This window comes from Meriones unguiculatus, chromosome 9 (assembly GCF_030254825.1).
Source record: "Meriones unguiculatus strain TT.TT164.6M chromosome 9, Bangor_MerUng_6.1, whole genome shotgun sequence".
Lineage (NCBI taxonomy): Eukaryota > Metazoa > Chordata > Mammalia > Rodentia > Muridae > Meriones > Meriones unguiculatus.
The window spans coordinates 4,535,224-4,553,812 of NC_083357.1; the positions used below are offsets into that span (position 1 = coordinate 4,535,224).

The 18,589-nt window shown below is 40.1% G+C and overlaps 1 protein-coding gene across 4 annotated transcripts in view; it reads left to right on the forward strand.

Annotated features, from left to right (window-relative positions):
* Positions 1-18,054, forward strand: part of Dennd6a (DENN domain containing 6A) — a 117,529-nt gene extending 99,475 nt beyond the window's left edge. For all 4 annotated transcript variants that reach the window (XM_060390744.1, XM_060390743.1, XM_021656025.2 and 1 more), the window contains 9 exons: positions 483-577; positions 4,212-4,277; positions 4,550-4,614; positions 6,392-6,481; positions 12,816-12,869; positions 12,974-13,083; positions 13,421-13,523; positions 14,982-15,056; positions 15,733-18,054. In XM_060390744.1, the coding sequence (XP_060246727.1) occupies positions 483-577; positions 4,212-4,277; positions 4,550-4,614; positions 6,392-6,481; positions 12,816-12,869; positions 12,974-13,083; positions 13,421-13,523; positions 14,982-15,056; positions 15,733-15,864 (790 nt within the window). In that variant the 3' untranslated portion in view covers positions 15,865-18,054. The remainder of the gene's footprint in view (positions 1-482; positions 578-4,211; positions 4,278-4,549; positions 4,615-6,391; positions 6,482-12,815; positions 12,870-12,973; positions 13,084-13,420; positions 13,524-14,981; positions 15,057-15,732) is intronic.
* Positions 18,055-18,589: the final 535 nt, after the last annotated feature.

An 18,589-nucleotide genomic window follows, 5' to 3' on the forward strand; every position in this document is an offset into this window, starting at 1 on the left:
GCACTTTATTTCACCTTCAGTATCTTCTAATGGTTAACATCATGACTGAGTGTGTATGCCTTTATTGCTTTATGCTGTTTTAAGAATCATGTCTCTCGGAGACAGAAGAGATGGTTCAACAGGTAAAAGCACTGGCTGCTCTTCCAGAGTATGCAGGTCCCATTCTTAATGCCCACATGGTGGTTCACAGCCATCCCTAACTCCAGTTGCAGGTGATCTGATGCCCTCTTCTGATCTTCCAGGGTACCAAGCACATACATGATGTATAGACAAAACACTCACACAAGATAAAATTAATAAATTAATAAAAAGTCATCTGTTTTTATCTTCATGTGTCTAGTACTGAATGTGTTACCTATCATGTTGATATGTAATAATCCAGTAAGGGCTACTCTACATATAGTTCATTCAAATTGTCACCTATTCTTCTGTGATTTAACATGCTTTTCTGCACCTTTCTGTTTTGTCTCATTTGTATACAGGCCCTCAGTCATCTTAGGAGTAACCAACCCCTTTTTTGCTAAAACACTACAGCACTGGCCGCACATTATTCGAATAGGAGATCTTAAACCTGCAGGTAACGTGTCTGCTTGGTGTTCACAGTGTGTGATGGGACTGTAACACCCTGGTGTTTGTTTATATTATTGGCAACATTCTTGGAAACAGCCTACATAAGGACCTTTGGAGAGTATAGTTACTCACTAAAATAGGCATATGCCCTACCCTAAAAGGATTGTTAGAAAGCCCAAGAAAACTGAGCTTTTTATTTTGTAAGCTAGATAAAATTGGAATTCTAGTTTTGCTTTTGGAAAATCTTATAGAAAAGTAAAATGATAGCCAGATGTCATAGTGCCCAAACATAATCCCAGCACTCTGGAGACTGCGGCACAAGGATGTGAGTTCAGGTCAGCATGAGCTACCTACCAGAGACCCTGTTACAAAATAAGAAAGAAAAAAAAAGCTAGAATTATTGCAGACATAGCATGAAATTTTCGTAGGTCTTAAGACAAGTGTTGTGTAGTCTCCTGCCATTGTATTGATTGAAGAAGTCCTCACAGGTTGTACTTTCCTTGAGAAAAAGTGTTTGGCTTGTTGCAGGAATTTAGTAAGTGTTCAGTGCATACATAAATGAATTCTGAGATAGGGTGTTTACTTTAGATGCCAGTTTAATGACACCCTTAACATTGTCATGGTCTCCTGTCGTTCCATTAGTTCTCTGAGAGATCTAAATGATAGTTCAGAGAACAGCTTACTCCACTCTCAAAAGACATGGGGGTTTGTTGTTGTTGTTGTTTTCAATCTTTATACTTACTGTTATGGTTTTGGCTTTTACAAATATAGACTGACTTCCTGTAATACAGTATATTGCTATTTACTTTTTTTCCTATAAAAAAGGGGTTTCATTAGGGACATAGGTAGGAAATTGCCATTGGTAATATAGTAGGAACTGATAAACTTGTTTTAAAAATCCCCCAAGGGGAGCCGAGCATGGTGGCACATGTTTTTAATCCCAGCATCCCAGCACTTGGGAGGCAGAGGCAGGTGGATCCCTGAGTTTGAGTCCAGCCTGGTCTACAAGGAAAGTCCAGGACCTAGGACCTGGGTAAAGAAGGGTTTGAATAGCTTCTGAACTTTTGAAAATGTACATGGAGCCAGGTGGGCTGTGGTGGCACACACTTCTAATCCCAGCGCTCTGGAGCCAGAAGCAGACAGATCTCTATGAGGTTCCATGACACCCAGGACTACAGAGAGAGAAACCTTGTCTCAAAAAAATGTATTAAAAAGTATATTTATGAGATGAGCCAGGCATGGTGATAGACTCCTTTAATCCCAGTACTTGAGAGAGAGAGGCAGGCAGATCTCTTGAGGTAGAAGCCCATGTTGTTTACATAGTGAATTTCAGAATAACCTGGGCTACACTGAGAAACCCTGTCTTAAAATATACACACACGCACACCCACACATATACACACACACAAAGAAGGAAAGAAAGAAGTAGAGGATGATATTCTAGCAAGTTAAGTGCATTTTATTTTTAGCAGTCTGTTTTAGAGGAGAGATAACATGTTTTCTGTTTCAGTGTATTTGGGCCATTTCATTGCTTGTTTTCTATTTTATTACATATTTATGTATTGTGCGCGCGCGCCACAGCATACATGTAGGCGAGAGGACAACTCTAGGAGCTGATTCTCTGGTTGTATTGGCCGTCAGGCAGCGAGCACTTTTACCAAAGAACCACCTCGGCAGCCCGCCCGCCCGCCCGCCCTTCCAGCGGCCATCCCAATGTGTATGGCGCCATGTCTGTTATAGGGTCCCTGTCCTCGTGGCCAGTAACTTTGAGCGTCTTTACATGATCTTTTATAGGACTTCTTTGGAGAAATGTTTATTCAAGTCTTTCCCATTTTTGGTAGTCTGAGTCCTTTACGTGGCCCGGTGCCGGTCTCCTAGCGGACAGGCTTTGTAAGCTTGCCACTGCGCTGTGAGCTGTCTTTTTGCTCTCTGAATGAGTCTCTTTATGCAGTAGAGTTTTTAGTTTGGATGAAGTTCGTTGTATCTAAATTTTTCTTTATTGTGATTTAGAGCCGTTTTCATGAGGTCAGATTTACAACCATGAATGTATGGAATGTGTCTGAGGGCACTGTTTGGCTTCTCAGGAAGCCAGTGAGTATTCAACATAACCCATAGGAGAGTCTGACTTTAACAACTTAACATGGACAGAAGCTCTAGAGCTATAGGAAATCCTACCTGCAGGCCCCAGAGGGGAGCATGGCAGTGCAGAGCATGTCTCTCAGGCTCAGGGGTTTATAATGATCTAGAAATGTGCATTTGGTAATTAGCTCTGATGCAGAGAGGCTGCTTTTTCTGTATCTTAGCTTTTGGTAAAATACAGAATTTTTACTTTATACTAAGAGAAGAGATAAAACGTAAGGATAATTATTGGCACCTGAAGAAAAAAAATGTTGTGCTGGTTTTTATTGGCTCTAATTATAGACTGATCATTTCTAATGAGAAAGTGTATTGGTTTATTTCACAACAGGAAAGGTAAAATATTTGGGCTAAGTCAAGAAAATGTATGTGCAGATACGCAAGGGTGCACTGAAATGGCCACCAGTTGAAGCCCCTCTTGTTTGTCAGTCACATCAGACACTGAATAACTTTGTAAAAAAAGTAAATATTTACAATCATAGAACTGTGGTTTACTTCCTCACGTTGGTGACACAGCTATTCCCAGAGCTGCCTGGCATTTATTTTATGTTTTTAAAAGAATTGCTTGAGAATTTTGTGCACGCATCTAATGTGTTTTGATCAAGTCCACCTGTCATTCCTTCCACTGATGGCTAGGGTTGGAGCTCAGTATATGTCTTACTTACTCCTGATGAAGTTTCCTGAGTCAGAGGGAAGCCTTCTGCTCATTTAAAAAAATATATGTGTTTATTATTACCAAGAACTTAATGACAAGAAATAGGAAACTTACTGCTAAATTATTTCCCTCCCTGGCATTTAGATTTTGTTGCACATTATGTTTTAGCCATAATACATAAATCCTGTAGCCTGTATGATTGTAACTACGAATATTATGTGCTAAAGATGGAATTTTGTACATGACAGGCAAACATTCTATCACTGAGTTATATCCTCAGCCCAATTTATAAGAATTTTTTAAATTTATTTTTATTTTTATTAATTATACTTTATTCACTTTGTATCCCCCCTGTAGCTCCCTCCCTCCACCCCTCCCAATGCCACCTTTCCTTTCTCTTCCCCACCTCTGCCCCTCCCCCAGTCCACTGATAGGGGAGGTCCTCTTCCCCTTCCCTCTGATCCTAGTCTATCAGGTCTCATCAGGAGTGGCTACATTGTCTTCCTCTGTGGCCTGGTAAGGCTGCTCCCCCCTCAGGGGGAGGTGGTCAAAGAGCTGGCCACTGAATTCATGTCAGAGACAGTCCCTGTCCCCATTGCAGGCCACTTGTACACTGAACTGCCATGGGCAACCTCTGTGCAGGGGCTCCAGGCCATCTCCATGAGTGGTCCTTGGCTGGAGTATCGGTCTCAGAAAAGACCCCTGTGCCCAGACCTTTTGGATCTGTTGCTGTCCTTGTGGAGCGCCTGTCCTCTCCAGGTCTTTCTATTTCCCCTTCTTTCCTAAGATTCCGTCCACTCTGCCCAAAGATGTTTATGTTTTTCTTTTTTTTTTTCTTTTTTTCTTTCAGGTGAAATTCCTAAGCAAGTAAAAGTGAAAAAGTTGAAGAACCTAAAAACTCTGGATTCTAAACCTGGTATTGACTTTTCTTGTTCTGTGTATACTTGTGAATGTCTGCATGGTAGTGCCATAGTGCATGTGTGGAGGGCAGAGGGCAGTTTTCAGGGGTTATTTTTCTTCTTGAACTAAGGATTCCAGGGATATTCATGGAGTGAGGGCTTGGCCCAGCCTTTTATTATTTTGAAGTGTGTGTGTGTGTGTGTGTGTGTGTGTGCGCGTGCGTGTATATATGAGGGTACACACACTCATCCAGTTTGTTGGGTTTTTCTGTTTATCTTCTTTTCTTAGGAGTTTATACTTCTTACAAGCCATATCTAAACAGAGATGAGGAGATCATAAAACAACTCCAGAAGGTAAATACCTGCTCATATTAATGTAAATCTCCTTGTTGAGGTTTGTAATACCCAGGGAATGTATGGGGTGTTTTGCATACTAATGTGAAATGGAATTTCTCTTCTTAAAAATGGAATTGCTGACTGAGCTTTATGCATGCGAGGCAAGTGCTTTACCATTGAGGCATATCCCTAGCCTAGAACTCACTATGCAGACCAGGCCAGTCTTGAACTTGTAATTCTCCTGCTTCTGCCTTCTCAGTACTGCATTACAGGCATGTGCATTATGCCTTGGCTTGGATTTTCTTTGGAAAAAAAAAAAAAAATCTTTGTGCGTGCGTGCGTGCGTGCGTGCGTGCGTGCGTGTGTGTGTGTAGAGTATCTTCTCTCTTTCCACCTTTATGTGAGTTCCAGGGGAAATACCTCTATTCACTGAGCCTTCTTGCTAGCTCTGAGTCACTTTTGTTTTTTGTCTTGCACACCTTAACCCTGAATCACTTTTAAACCCAAGCTTTAGGTCTGGATGTTGTGGCTCATGCCTTTAATACCAGCCCTAGGAAAGTGAGACAGAAGGATCTTAAGCTCTAGACCAGCCTGGCTAAATAGTGAGCCCTTGTCTCAAAAATAAGTACACAGGTCAGGTGAGATGGCTCAGCAGGTAAAGGTGCTAGCTGCCAAGTGACAACCTGAATTCAACCTCTGGTTCCACATGATGCAAAAAGAGGAGAAAACCAACTCCCACAAGTTGCCCTCAACGCATTCTGCTCTGGTACATGTGTCACTTCCCACATCCCAGACACACACACACACTATGCACAGAACAAATGCCTAAAATTGAGTTCAACTCTAGGATCCACATGTTAAGAGAGAAGTGCCTCTTGCAGGCTGACCTTGGCACATGTGCACATGCACACATATGCACTCAAATAAATGTAATGAAAGTTTAATTTAAAAAACCAGAAGTCTAGGGTCTGCAGAGGTGGCTCAGTTGCTAAGGGGCACGTACATATAATCAGGGCACCAGCACAGCAGTAGACCTGGACTTGAGCGTTGTTCTGTAGCTGTAGAAAAATGCCAGTCATTCTAGAAACAGACATTGTAATGGAAAGGTCAGTAGCGTCTAACAGTAAGGGACAGTTTGGGAGTTTTTGTTTTTTGTTTTAAGAAATGGCAGTAGTATTAATACAGCATATGCAAAATAAAGATTATTTTCACTGTGAACTGTTGCTCTTAAGTATGGGATAAATGAGATTAGTAAATCAGGTCTCAGGTTCCACTCTGAGGATTTTTAAACCAAATTCATGTTTGAATTATAAAAGCAAATTATATGTATCAATATAATACTGTAATATTTTGATATACATTGTATAATGTTTAAGTCAGGTTAAACATGCCCATTTTTTCAAACATTTGTCATTTCTTTGTGGTGAAAAACATTTAAAATCCTTTCTTCTATGTTTTTTAGATATTTAGTATGTAATTGTTTTGTGGTCACCCTAGCTGTACAATAAGAACACACCAAAATTGCTTGCTCCTGTCCACCTGTAACTTCATGCCTTTACAACTCAGCCTTCCCCTCTTCTCTACCCCACCTCTCCCCAGCCTCCAGCCAAAGCTTCTCACAGAGCTTTACAAAAGGAACTTCAAATTAAGTTACCTCAACATAACATTCTAGGATTTTTTGCTGGTTGGTTGGTACTAAATTTAAATGTCTAGTTATAAAGCAGTTGGTTTTGGTCACTTGCTGTCTTATGTTTCCTGACACTAACAAATGGGTTTCCTTTTTTTTTTTTTCAAGGGTGTACAGCAGAAACGTCCTTCTGAGGCTCAGAGTGTTATCCTGCGACGCTATTTTTTGGAACTGACACAAAGTTTCATCATCCCATTAGTAAGTTATTAATGAAGAAGCCACAGTATTTTGGACAAACCTTGTATTATTCAAGTGTTTTATCACGATGACAAATTCCTGAGAAAACATTTCAAAGGAGGATTTAATTTTGCTCATAATTTTAGAAACTTGAGTGAAAGGTCAGCTTTGTCTCTACTATCTTAGGCATGAGGTCAGGTAGACTTTCATAGCAGTGTGAACTTGTAACAAGAGGCTGGCCACTTCATGAGAAAGGGACCAGGGACAAGCTATACGTCCAGGGTTGTGCTGTCAGTGACACCTAGCCGAGCCCATCTCATAAGTAGCCCATCTCTTACAAACTAACAGTGGACTACCCATTGATGAGTTTAGTACTTTCATGACCCAATCACATCTTACTTGCATCACCAGCTAGGGAACCAAGCCTTTAACCTATGAGTCACTTTGGTAGGATACTTTATATCCAACCACGGAAATGCTGTAATGTAGTGTTAGTAATTTTAATATCAATGTTATTCATTCTTTAGAAACCGAAAAGTTCCAGCTGAATCAATTTTGTTTTGTTTTGTTTTTTAAGATAGAGTGTATCTGTGTAGCCCTGACTATCCTGCAGCTCTATCTGTAGACCAGGTTGATCTTGAACTCACAGAGCTCTACTGTCTCTGCCTCCCGAGTGCTGGGGTTAAAGTTGTTTGCCACAGGCTGGAGAGATGGCTCAGAGGTTAAGAGCACTGGCTGTTCTTCCAACGGTCCTGAGTTCAATGCTCAGCAACTACTTGGTTGCTTGTAGTCATCTATAGTGAGATCTGATGCCCTCTTCTGGTGCTTAGGCACACATGCAGGCAAAATGCTCTTTACATAGTAAATAAGTATCTCTTAAAAAAAAATGTTTGCCACCACTGCCCAACTGACTTAATTGATATCTAAATTACTATGTACACCTTAACTAGTACATTGAAGTTATTTTTACTAGATACTTATGCCACTTATCCAAAGAGAATTTACTACCAAATTGCTACATTAGATCAACCAGTCCAAAATGTATACCAGTTTATCCTTTAGATACAATAGATGTTTTTGGTGATTGTTCTTTTTGGTTTTTGTTTGATTGATTTTGAGACAAGGTCTCTCTGTGTAGCTCTGACTGACCTGGAACTCATGGAGATTTGCCTGCCTCTGCCTCCCAAATGCTGGGATTAATGGCTTGCACTTTTAAAAGCAAAACCATTCTTGTCTTTGGTGATTTTCTATGGATTTATAGTGCAGCATTCAGAGAACAAATAATTACAAATTGTGCAGATACCCAAGGATCAGGTCAGGTTTGTGTTAGCTGTCACCAGTTGATATGTAAATTTCCACAGTGTGTGCAAAACTGGACCCAGTTCCTATCAGAAATTACTGGGAGGCTGTCAGATAGAGCAAAGGAAAAGAAACAATCAGAAATGCTGCCAAAGCATGCTCCTTTCACGAACTGCTGCTGATCCTCATACTGAGAGGAGCTGTGCACATTGTGTTTTTGGAGAGAAAGTTCTTGAGTTGGATGGAAGGATGTTTTCTGGATGACTCAACCAATCCCATATCTGATTTATAGTTTTCTTCATGATGCTTTCAACTTCTTTTCTTCTCTTAAATGCCATCTTCCTCAGACTAGGAGCTCTTGTTTTTTCCAGCGATGTGGGCATCTATTTCAGAAGCCTTATTCCTGTCTGGTACCTGGGAATGAGGAGGCTCCTATAGCAAGAGCGTGAGGCACTGCTCTGTTCCCATTCATACTAGGCACCTGGAAGTATTTTTCTCCATCACCCTTATGAATAGAAACGAAGGCTGGAACTTTGACCCTGTTTCCCCTGTTGCTGAGGTACTCCAGCAGCCCTGCAGGTTGCCCTGCCGCAGCATACAGGCTGCTCTGTGACAGAGACCCAGGAGGCAGCTGCCTCGGTCTGGTCAGGATCAGTTCAGGGAAGTGTGCTGTGCCTTGGCCCAGGTGGGTCAAAGCAGGGAGTGCATGCTTTCTGGTACATACATCTCCTGAACTAGTCTGTTGTGAAATTTTATATAATGCCTGCATATTGTACCTTAAAAGGTCACCCTGGAGTTTCTTCCTCAGATACTTTTTCTTTGTTTGTTTTTGCTTTGTTTCTTTGAGAGAGGGTCTCACTGTGTAGCCCCTGTTGGCCTGAGAATCACTATGTGGATCAGGATGGCCTCCAACTCACAGACATATACCTGCTTCTGCCTCCCAAATCCTGGGATTAAAAGACATATGCCACCATCCCTGACTGATAGTAGTTTTTTTGAAGACATCTAAGAAACTATATAATTCTGATAAAGGGACCTATGTGTGTCTTGCTTTTTAACACTTCCTCAGTCTGATGTAGGGTACTTTTATTTATTGAATAAATGACTAAGTAATACAGACATTCTACATAATTTAGTGAAGTGACATATAAATATAGTTAGCATCACAATGTCTTCGTAGTCATTGCTTTTATGTGGTTATTAATAGGATCTGTAAACATTATATGAAAGCAACCTGATGATCTTTGTTGTTCATTTTAGAAAATAGTATTCTTTGTTGGTTTGTGGGTGGAATTTTGATCCATTTAAACCTGGGTTGCACTGGAATGTAACTTGGTGGTTCAGGAAGCATTGGTGATTTCGTTGCCTGGAATCAAAAAATGAAACTGCTTTTTCTTTTTTTTTTTTTTGGTACTTAGCATAAGCTAAGCTAGACCTGGTGATTCACTTATATATTCCTCGCACTCAGGAGGCTGAAACAGAAGGACTTTCACAAGTTGAAAGCCAGCCAAAGCCGATTCTGTCTCAGACAAACAAACAAGCAAACAAAACCAGCAAAACCAAACAAAATGCAGAGTCATGGAGTCCAATCCCAACTGATGAGTCCACAGTGTAGCTCCTGGGCTGGAGGCTTAGGGATCATTGTGGAAAGAGTGTAAGATCCAGAGTAACAGGAAGTTTGTTGTGAAATTCTATTGCTTAGAAATATCAGAAGTTACACCCAGGAAGTCTCAACAACATGGCTGCTTAAATAGGACCTGAACAATGACAATACCCATACACATGCTCACGTGGAAGGGAAAAGTTAATGAGGCTTCTACAAGCCAGGCAAAAAGCTGTTGACAGCCAGGAAATGCTGAAAGTGGGAGAAATAGTCTTCCATAGGAAAAAGCATACCAATTGGTTAAACACTGAGTACTCAGACCTGGAAACATACATACAAATACCATTATACAGGCAGAGCAGGTTGTAGCTGTGTATTTAGGAGAATGTGTGTGTATGTATGTGTGTGTTAAAAAGGAAACATACACACATGTAACAACAAAGATAAAGAGGCCATGAGTTTGAAAAGACACAGGGTGGGCTGGTGTTACATGGAAGGTTTGGGAAAACAAAAGGGAAAGGGGGAAATGTTGTCATTTCTAATCTCAATTTAAATAAATAGCAACAATAAATGAAAGAAAAAACAATATCAAACAGACCTGATTTCAAGTTCTAATAATGAGTCAGGTTGTTTAACTTTTTTGTTGTTTGTTTTATTTTGTTTTTTGAGACAGGGTTTCTCTGAATAGCCTTGGCTGTCCAGGACTCGCTTTATAGACTAGGCTGGCATTGAACACACAGTGATCTGCCTGCCTCACGGAGTGCTGGCACTAAAGGCGTACACTGCCATGCCCCGCTTAGCTTTTTGGTTAGCTTTTTGAAACGTCAGTTTCCCAGTAGTGCTGTATGTCTCAAGGATTGCAAGAGATGAAGCATGTATAAAGTGTTACATATTTTCTGACAGAGTCAACACAATTAATAATGGCCATTAAAATTGCAGGTGGCCGGAGAGATGGCTCTGCAGTTAGGAGCACTTGGCTCCTCCTGCAGAGGATCAGAGTTGTGTTCCAACACCCATTTCTAGAGGTTCAAAACTGCCTGTAACTCTCACTTTAGGGCATTCAACACCCTCTTCTAGTATCTGTGAGTGTACACACACACACACACACACGCACACACACACACACGCAAACTAAACCTTAAAATGTCTATGAGTTTAGAGCCAGATAGAGTAACATAGTCCTGTAATTCCAACATTTGGTGTGGAGGCAGAAGGATCATGAGTTCAAAGCTAGCCAGGAGTACACAGCAAGACCCCATCTCAACAAAGCAAACAAGAGCTGCTGAGAAGCTCAGAAATGAAGGCAGTTGCTGCACAAGTCTGGCAACTTGTTCAATCCCTGAGACTGTGGAGAGGTGGAAGGAGAGAACCAACACCACAGAGTTGTTCTCTGCCCTCCACATGTGTGTTGTGGAATGGGCTTAAGCCCATTTAGATCATGCACTCACACACAAATTAAACAAACGAAAATATGAATTGAGTACAGCGTCATGTACTAGCTGCTCGGGAAGCTAAGGTGGAAGGATCACTCGAGCCCACGAGGTCAAGAACAACTCAGGCAGTACAGCAAGCCACCAGTCTCAGAAAGAAACAAAGCAAAACAAAACAAAAAGGCAGTGTTTTGCGTTAATGTCTAAACATGACTTTCCAACTCAATTTAACTGGAGCAGTGTTTGTGGGAAATGGTGAAATCATTGAAGAAACATGATGGAAAAACTCAGATTCAGGTTGTTAAGATGACTCAGCAGGTAAAGACTCCTGCTGCTAAGCCTCATGATCTGAGTTCCATCCCTGGATCCCTGGGATCCCATGGTAAAATGGAGGAGAGCTGACTTCTGCATACATGCTATGGTATGTGTGCACATAAGTGTGTGTGTGCACCTACACAAACACACAGTAAATAAATGAATGTAATAACTTAAAAATATTAAAAAAAAACTTGGGCTCAGGGCTCACTTTTTCTTTTTAAAGATTTATTTATTTTTTATGTATATGAGTACTCTCTCCCTACATGCCAGAAGAGGACATCAGATCACAGTATGGATGGTTTTGAACCACCATGTGGTTGCTGGGAATTGAACTCAGGACCTCTGGAAGAGCAGACAGTGCTCTTAACCGCTGAGCCATTTCTTTAACCCTGACTTTTTCTTTCTATATACTCACAAGACCTGTCACTTCTGAGACTTCATGAGGTATGCAGTTTTTTACCTCACTAACAAGCAAGCAATCTTGTTAGTGAGTAGATAGCAGCAAGGTATCCCTGAATCCCTTAATTAAATTCTGACACTGTCTATCTGGCAATAGCTTCAGATCCTAAGTGCTGAGGGCTGGGTTCTTGAGTTGCTCTACTCCATGTTAGATGCCAATCACAAGCTCCAGTGTGTGGTTACTTATCTACTCTGAATCCCATATCCCCTTGTTGGCGTTCCAGTAATTTACTCAAATGACTTAGGGAAACATTTGATGTTAGTTGGTTTTTTTATATAGAACATTTCAAAGAGTATAGATGAATAGGATGGGTTATAAATATAAAGACTGGAGCTTGCACAACATCTCTTGAATGTGTCACCCTCTATGAACGTCATGTATTCAGCTACATAAAAACTCTCTAGTCCTTTGGATTGCAACAGAGACTTCATGGCATAAGCATGTTTGAAGCATAGGTATCTGTGTCCAGTGTTATTTGTACAAAGAGTATATGATCTGATGCTACCTGACTGGGTGGTGAAAGTCAACAAAGCCTGCCTGTCACATTCCTTCCTTGCTTCCTTGAAGTTCACTTGTGATCCAGATCCTTTCTTTTTTTTTTTTTTTTTGGTTTTTTGAGGTAGAGTTTCTTTGTGTAGCCTTGGCTGTGCTAGAACTCACTCTGTAGACCAGGCTGGTCTTGAACTCACAGAGGTCTGCCTGCCTCTCCCTCCCAAGTGCCGGAATCACAAGTGTACAGCAACGTGCTCTGCTCAAAATATAGGTCTTAACAGCTACTTTCAGACAAGATAGATCAGAGAGCTGCCAGTTAACACCTCCTAGACAGAAAAGCCATGGAAGACTTAAAGACCTTTGTAATCAACTATGCAGAGTGAGATTCTAGTTTCTGTGAACTGCCTTTTGTAGGAAATTATAAGCCAGAAACTTTATGAGAAAAAAAGTGTGTTTGTGTGTGTGTTGTAGTATCATTTGGAAAACCTGTTTGTTTGTTTGTTTGTTTGTTTGTTTGTTTGTTTTGAAGCAGGGTCTCTCTGTATAGTCTTGGCTGTCCTGGACTTGATTTGTAGCTCAGGCTGGCTTTGAACTCACAAAGATCCACCTGTCTCTGCCTCCCCGAGTGCTGGGATTACAGGCATGTACCACCATGACCAGCTGGAAAACCATTTTAATAAAATAAAAGATCCCTTAAGTAAGACTTGTAAAAACGCCTAATAGCATTTTTTTTTAAATTTATTTTGGCTTTAGGAAAGATATGTGGCAAGCTTGATGCCTTTGCAGAAAAGTATTTCTCCATGGAAGGTATGTGATATTCAAGTAATTTCCTTTTTCAGTTGTTTGGCTATAATTGCCTTCTTTGAATAGAGCAGTTCCTTATTTCTAAATATAGTGTCCTTGTTTCCTAGAGTCCACCCCAGCTACGACAGTTCCTTCCAGAGGAATTTATGAGAACACTTGAGAAAACGGGTCCTCAGCTCACATCTGGAATAAAAGGCGATTGGATTGGACTGTACCGGTCAGTCTCTTTACTTACTTCACATCTCTCTGTGGATCAGAACTTAAAACAAAACAAAAACCCACTATTTGAAAGCCTAGATTACTCTTCTGACATGGATTTCTGAACTCTAAGAAAGGAGGGAAAGGCTGGTGTGGTGGTGCATGCCTAGGATGCAACCACCTGGGGCTGGGGCCAGCAGAGGCAAGTGCCAGCCGCAGTTCGAAGCAGGTTTGAGGCAGCCTGGATTACTGGAGACCCGGGGATTTTCTTGCTGTTCTGTTTTGTTCTAAGAGTGGGGGTTGGAAGAAGAAATAAATCTTAACCAGACTTTGCTTTTTTAAAATGTATTTTGAAGGCAGTTTCTAAAGTCTCCAAACTTTGATGGCTGGTTCAAGACCCGACGGAAAGAAATGACCCAAAAATTGGAGGCACTTCATCTAGAAGCTCTTTGTGAAGAGGTTAGAAAACAGTTTATTAGTATGGTACAAGGATTAAGAGTACAAAGTGTTCTTAGAGGTTGAAAATAATACTGAGAATCCACTTTGTGACATTCACTTACGTTCTGTGTGCATGTGTGTGCATGTGTGCATGCATGCTGCAGTGTCGGTATCTCAAGGACAGCTTTCAGGTATGAGTTCTCTCCTTCTGCCATGCAGGTTCCACGTCTAAACTAAGCCATCTGGCTCGGCAGTAGCGCTTTTATCCACTGAGCCCCACTTTAGTATAAATAGTGCTCGGAGCTAACATTCTCATATCCTGTCAGGGCCCTCTTGAGAACAATTTGTTGAGGTAGGTGTGTTGTGATCTGCATTATGCTGCACCTGTGGTTTAGGGCTGCAGTGATCTTGCCTCAGTTTGCAGCACTCCAAGTGTGAAGCCACGAGGTGCTATAGTCTGCTTTGTGGTCTACATGAACTCAGTGACCTCAGTTAGTAGCATGATATCATCTGCAGTGAAGTATCATACCACAGAAACTGGCACCTCCTATAAGCAGAGAGTACAGCTGAGATCAGGACTCAAATCCCCACAGTCTCACTCCAGCTTGTTTCCAGTGTGACTTAATCACTATGTAGTTAGTGCTAATTTGTTCCTGTGGTTGGACTGCATTATGTATTTGTATAATACGCCAGCCTACTTCAAAGTAAACTTCTTGAGATAATATAATCTTATTTTCCTTTGTATTTATCTTTAAATGTTGAAGTGGGTTGGTCACAGTCTTATTTTTTCTACCATAAACTCCTACTGACTGTCTTTTAGAAAAACACTATGGGGTCTGGAGATATGGCTCAGTGGTTAAGAGCACTGTCTGCTCTTCCAGAGGTCCTGATTTCAATTCCCATAAACCACATGGTAGCTCACAAACATCTATACTGAGATCTGATGCCCTCTTCCTGGCATGCAGGTGTTCATGCAGATAGAGCACTCATACACATAAAATAAATAAATCCTTTTTTTAAAAAAAAAAAGAAAAGCACTATGATTGATGAAAGCAACCACAAGTAAGCCATATTAAAATCTTATTTGAAGCTATAAAATTTATATCGAGTAATATATTCATGTTTGGTTATCTTGATTTGTTAGCGAAAAATTCCTTATAAATTACTATTATAATAAGTAAAGATTAGTATTGCATTGAGCTGCTGTTTTGTTTTTTCCTCTTGACAAAAGGGCCACCTCAGAAAGGAGTTTTCTTACCTTTTGTTTACAGTTCTTTTGGCTAATGTTAAAATATATCTACTTAACGAGTTTTTAGATTTTCATGGAAATTACCCTTGCGTTGTACTGCTGTGTTGGGCTTGTATGTTCTCTTTTCCTTCCCATCTTATCCTTCCTCTCCACTAGCCTCACTGCTTGAAATAGAGAGGCTCAGATATTTTTTGAGTATGTATCAATTTGAGATTTTCTTACTGTTCTAGGACCTCCTTCTCTGGATCCAGAAACATACAGAAGTAGAAACAGTAGACCTTGTATTGAAGCTGAAAAATAAGTTGGTATGTAACTAAAGAGATGAAGACATAAAATGGACTTTTTCGTGAAAATGTTTTTCTCATCTGAGCTGACGCTCACTGTATTATGTACTACAGAAGCAACTCTTTAAGTGAGAAGATTTGAGATTGGCCAGTTGGTCAATTTGATCACTCAAACAGGTCAAATGATTCCATATTATTCAAAAAATATTTAATGGTTTTAAAAATTATTTTATGTGTGTTGGTGTCTGGCCTGCACTTAGAAAGCACACCATATGCATGCAGTGCCTAGTAGAATTCGAGAAAATGGCATCCCATCCATGGGAACTGTGAGGCCATGTACATGCTGGGAACCGACACAGGGCTTCCACAAGTGCAGCCAGTGCCCTTAACTGCTGAGCTGTCTCTCCACCCCCTCAAAAGACCCTTAGAATGGAATCTTTTGAATTCTAAAAAACCATCATCTCACCTAGCTTTTAAGCCACACAATATCCTCAGACATCATCTGTGAATTTAGAGGATAACCTTTTATTGAGGTTATCGTATAACCTCCCTTCCCCACTTAATGTTGTCTACAGTTTTAGTTTCTGTAATTTCTAAACGGTGACCTAAAATTCCAAGTGATCAGGCTATAAAAAGGATATTTATATAGCAAATACAATGCATTAATACAGATTCACTTAAACTATTCCTTATGTAGTTGCAGGCGGACCGAGAGAATTTACCTGTGAAACCTGATACTGTGGAGAAGTTACGGACACATATAGATGCAATTATCCTAGCATTGCCAGAGGACCTGCAAGGCATACTGCTCAAGACTGGCATGACATGATACTTACCAGGCTTTCCAGCCAAAAAGGATTGTGAACCATGAAGCATACTGACATTTTATCCAGACACACAGAGGACCTGTCTCAGTGGCGTGGAAAACAGCAGCAGTTGCTAGACACAGGTGGAAAGACTGAGCATACAGACAAACATTTTTAGTGCGTTCTGTGGTGGCTCCACAATAGTGAAATACCGAAAGACATTTGCATATTTTTAATCACGTTCTAAAGTGCTCTTATGAGAGACCCGTGGGCCGTCAATCTAAGTGACTCCAAACTGCAGTGCCGGCATTGCAGGTGTTTTTTAAACTGGTGCTGCTTTGCCCAATCATGCCGAAACTCAGGGGAATATAAAATAATGCTCACACTGGCTGTCCTCCTAAAGAGAGGCTGAACGCTCCGACTACGGTCAGATATAACTGGGCTGTGTAGTGCCTTCCTCTGTCCTATGTTTCACAGGTCCAGCTGCGGATTGAGAAAGAAAAGCTGTTTCTTTTTTAATTCTGATACAGAACTTTAAAGGCATTAAGAACTTTAAAGTCAGAACTTTAAAGTCAAGTAATCATTTGCTCAAAAGTGTTTCTTGTTGCCCCTTGTGTTTATTGGCTAGTATTTTAAAATATCAGGTAGGTTTTCATTTCACAATTCTCTTTACCATTGTCTTATGAAACAATTAAGTCTTATGAGTTTCTCTAAAGGAAAAAGGCATATGTAATTCTAGTTATGGACGAGCTGATTTTTTTCTTTCCTTTTACTAACTGGGCCTATGTAAATTAATCAGCTTGAATGCCTTTAGAAAACATTCTCACTATGAACATCATAGTCAGCTTTTTAAAAAAATTATTATTATTATGTTATTCATAAGCCATTCATGTAATAATTATTTAGGACTTTAATCTTCTTTCTTTTATTTTTTTCCCCCCTCCAGAGACAGGATTTCTCTGTGTAGCCTTGGCTGTTCACAAATTCACAGAGATCGGCCTGCTCTGCCTCCCTAAGTGCTGGGATTGCAGGCATGTGCCAACACACCCAGCTTTTAAGTTTAATTTTCAACGTTATTTGTTGAGTGATACTTTTTCCCCTAAATTAATGATTTTCAGAATACTTGTTCTGTTATTGTTTGACATAGGAACTTTTGTCTAAATCAACATTATGATTTTGTTTGTTTTCATTTTGTTTGTACTACCTTGCCAAAAAAAGAATGATATTGTTTGGTTTGTGTTTAAATGGGAGTGTTTGCAGAAGCTACTGTTCAAATAGGCACACACAAAGTAGCACATATGTAAATAGCTGTGTCTCAGTACTCTCCCCTCCTAGCAGCCAAAACTAGGTATATGTGTTTGTCAAACAATGGCTTCAGAAGCCATCTCTTGTTCTCTCTTGATGTTATTATTAAGGGCATTTTTGATCCAAGAAGGGTTCTCTGTACTGTGACTGTGGTCTCAAATCCAAGTGTGCCCTTAGTCATGGATACAGTTTCTTGAAGCATACCACTGTCAAAGAATATGGCCTTTGGATGAAATAATTTGTCTGGATCAAATGGGTTATTTTGTGAAACAATACTCCCCTTTCAGAAAAGGGGCAATTACTTTTATATGCTAAAGTACTTCATAACTTTCTGGGAAACTTTATTTAGGTAGAAATGGTTATCTTATTATTTTTCAAAAAATGTATTTTAATAATTTCACAATTTATATAAAGTTTGTGACATGAAAGTTGTTAGTGTTATATCCAGGATCTTTTGAAATATACTTCTACAGGATATATCATTTGAAGTTTATTTTGCACACCTAAAGAATAACATGAAGTGTCAATTAGCATGAAAATGCTGTTTTTACATTTAACGCATATACTAGAAACTCAACCTAGGTTGAAAACCAAATCACATGCACCTACTTTATCTCTTAATTTCAAATTATGTACCTGCAAGAACAGCTTAAGGTTGCATTGAAAGCCCAAGAAAGACTGAATGCTAACCTAAATTGTTGTATGATTTTTAGAGTCGTCTCTCTTTTTTTAAGTTTAATATTCACACCCTCCATGTAATGTGTTACCTCCACCAGCATCGGAAGGAGTCAGTGCTTTTAGGGTGTGATGTAATGCCGAGTGCCTTCTATTTACAGTGGAAAGAGGTTTTGTGGAGGCATCTATGGTCATTACCAAAAACTGAATTAAAGGCCTTGGATTTTAAACCACTTGGATAGCTTGTGCTATGTCTCTTCTCTTCTGCTTTTTTGTTTTTGTTTTTGTTTTGGAGACAGGATTTCCTGTATCCCAGACTGTCTTCAAACTCCTTGTGTAGCCAAGGGTGACCTTGATATTCCTGCTTCTACCTCTTCCTGTGGGAATTACAGGTCTGTTCTACCACACCTTATTTATGCAGTGCCGAGGATTGAACCCAAGGCTTCATGCAATCTAGGCAAGCACTCTGCCAACTGAACTGCATGCCCAGCCCTAGCTTGGATTTCTTGTATTTTTAATAATTGGGAAAACATACATAACGACACTTGCATGTTATTAAAATATTTTATTTCCAGATAGTTTTTTTTCAAATGAAATTAAAAGCAAAAGGTTTTTTTCTGTATATTTTACTATAAACAGATGAAATTAAAAGATTAGTCTCTTAGCCAGGCAGTGGTGCCGCACACTTTTAATCTAGGCAGGGAAGTTCTGTCTTGAAAAATAAAAGCAAACAGCTTTAGAGGCTGGGGCGGTAGCTCACTGGTAAAT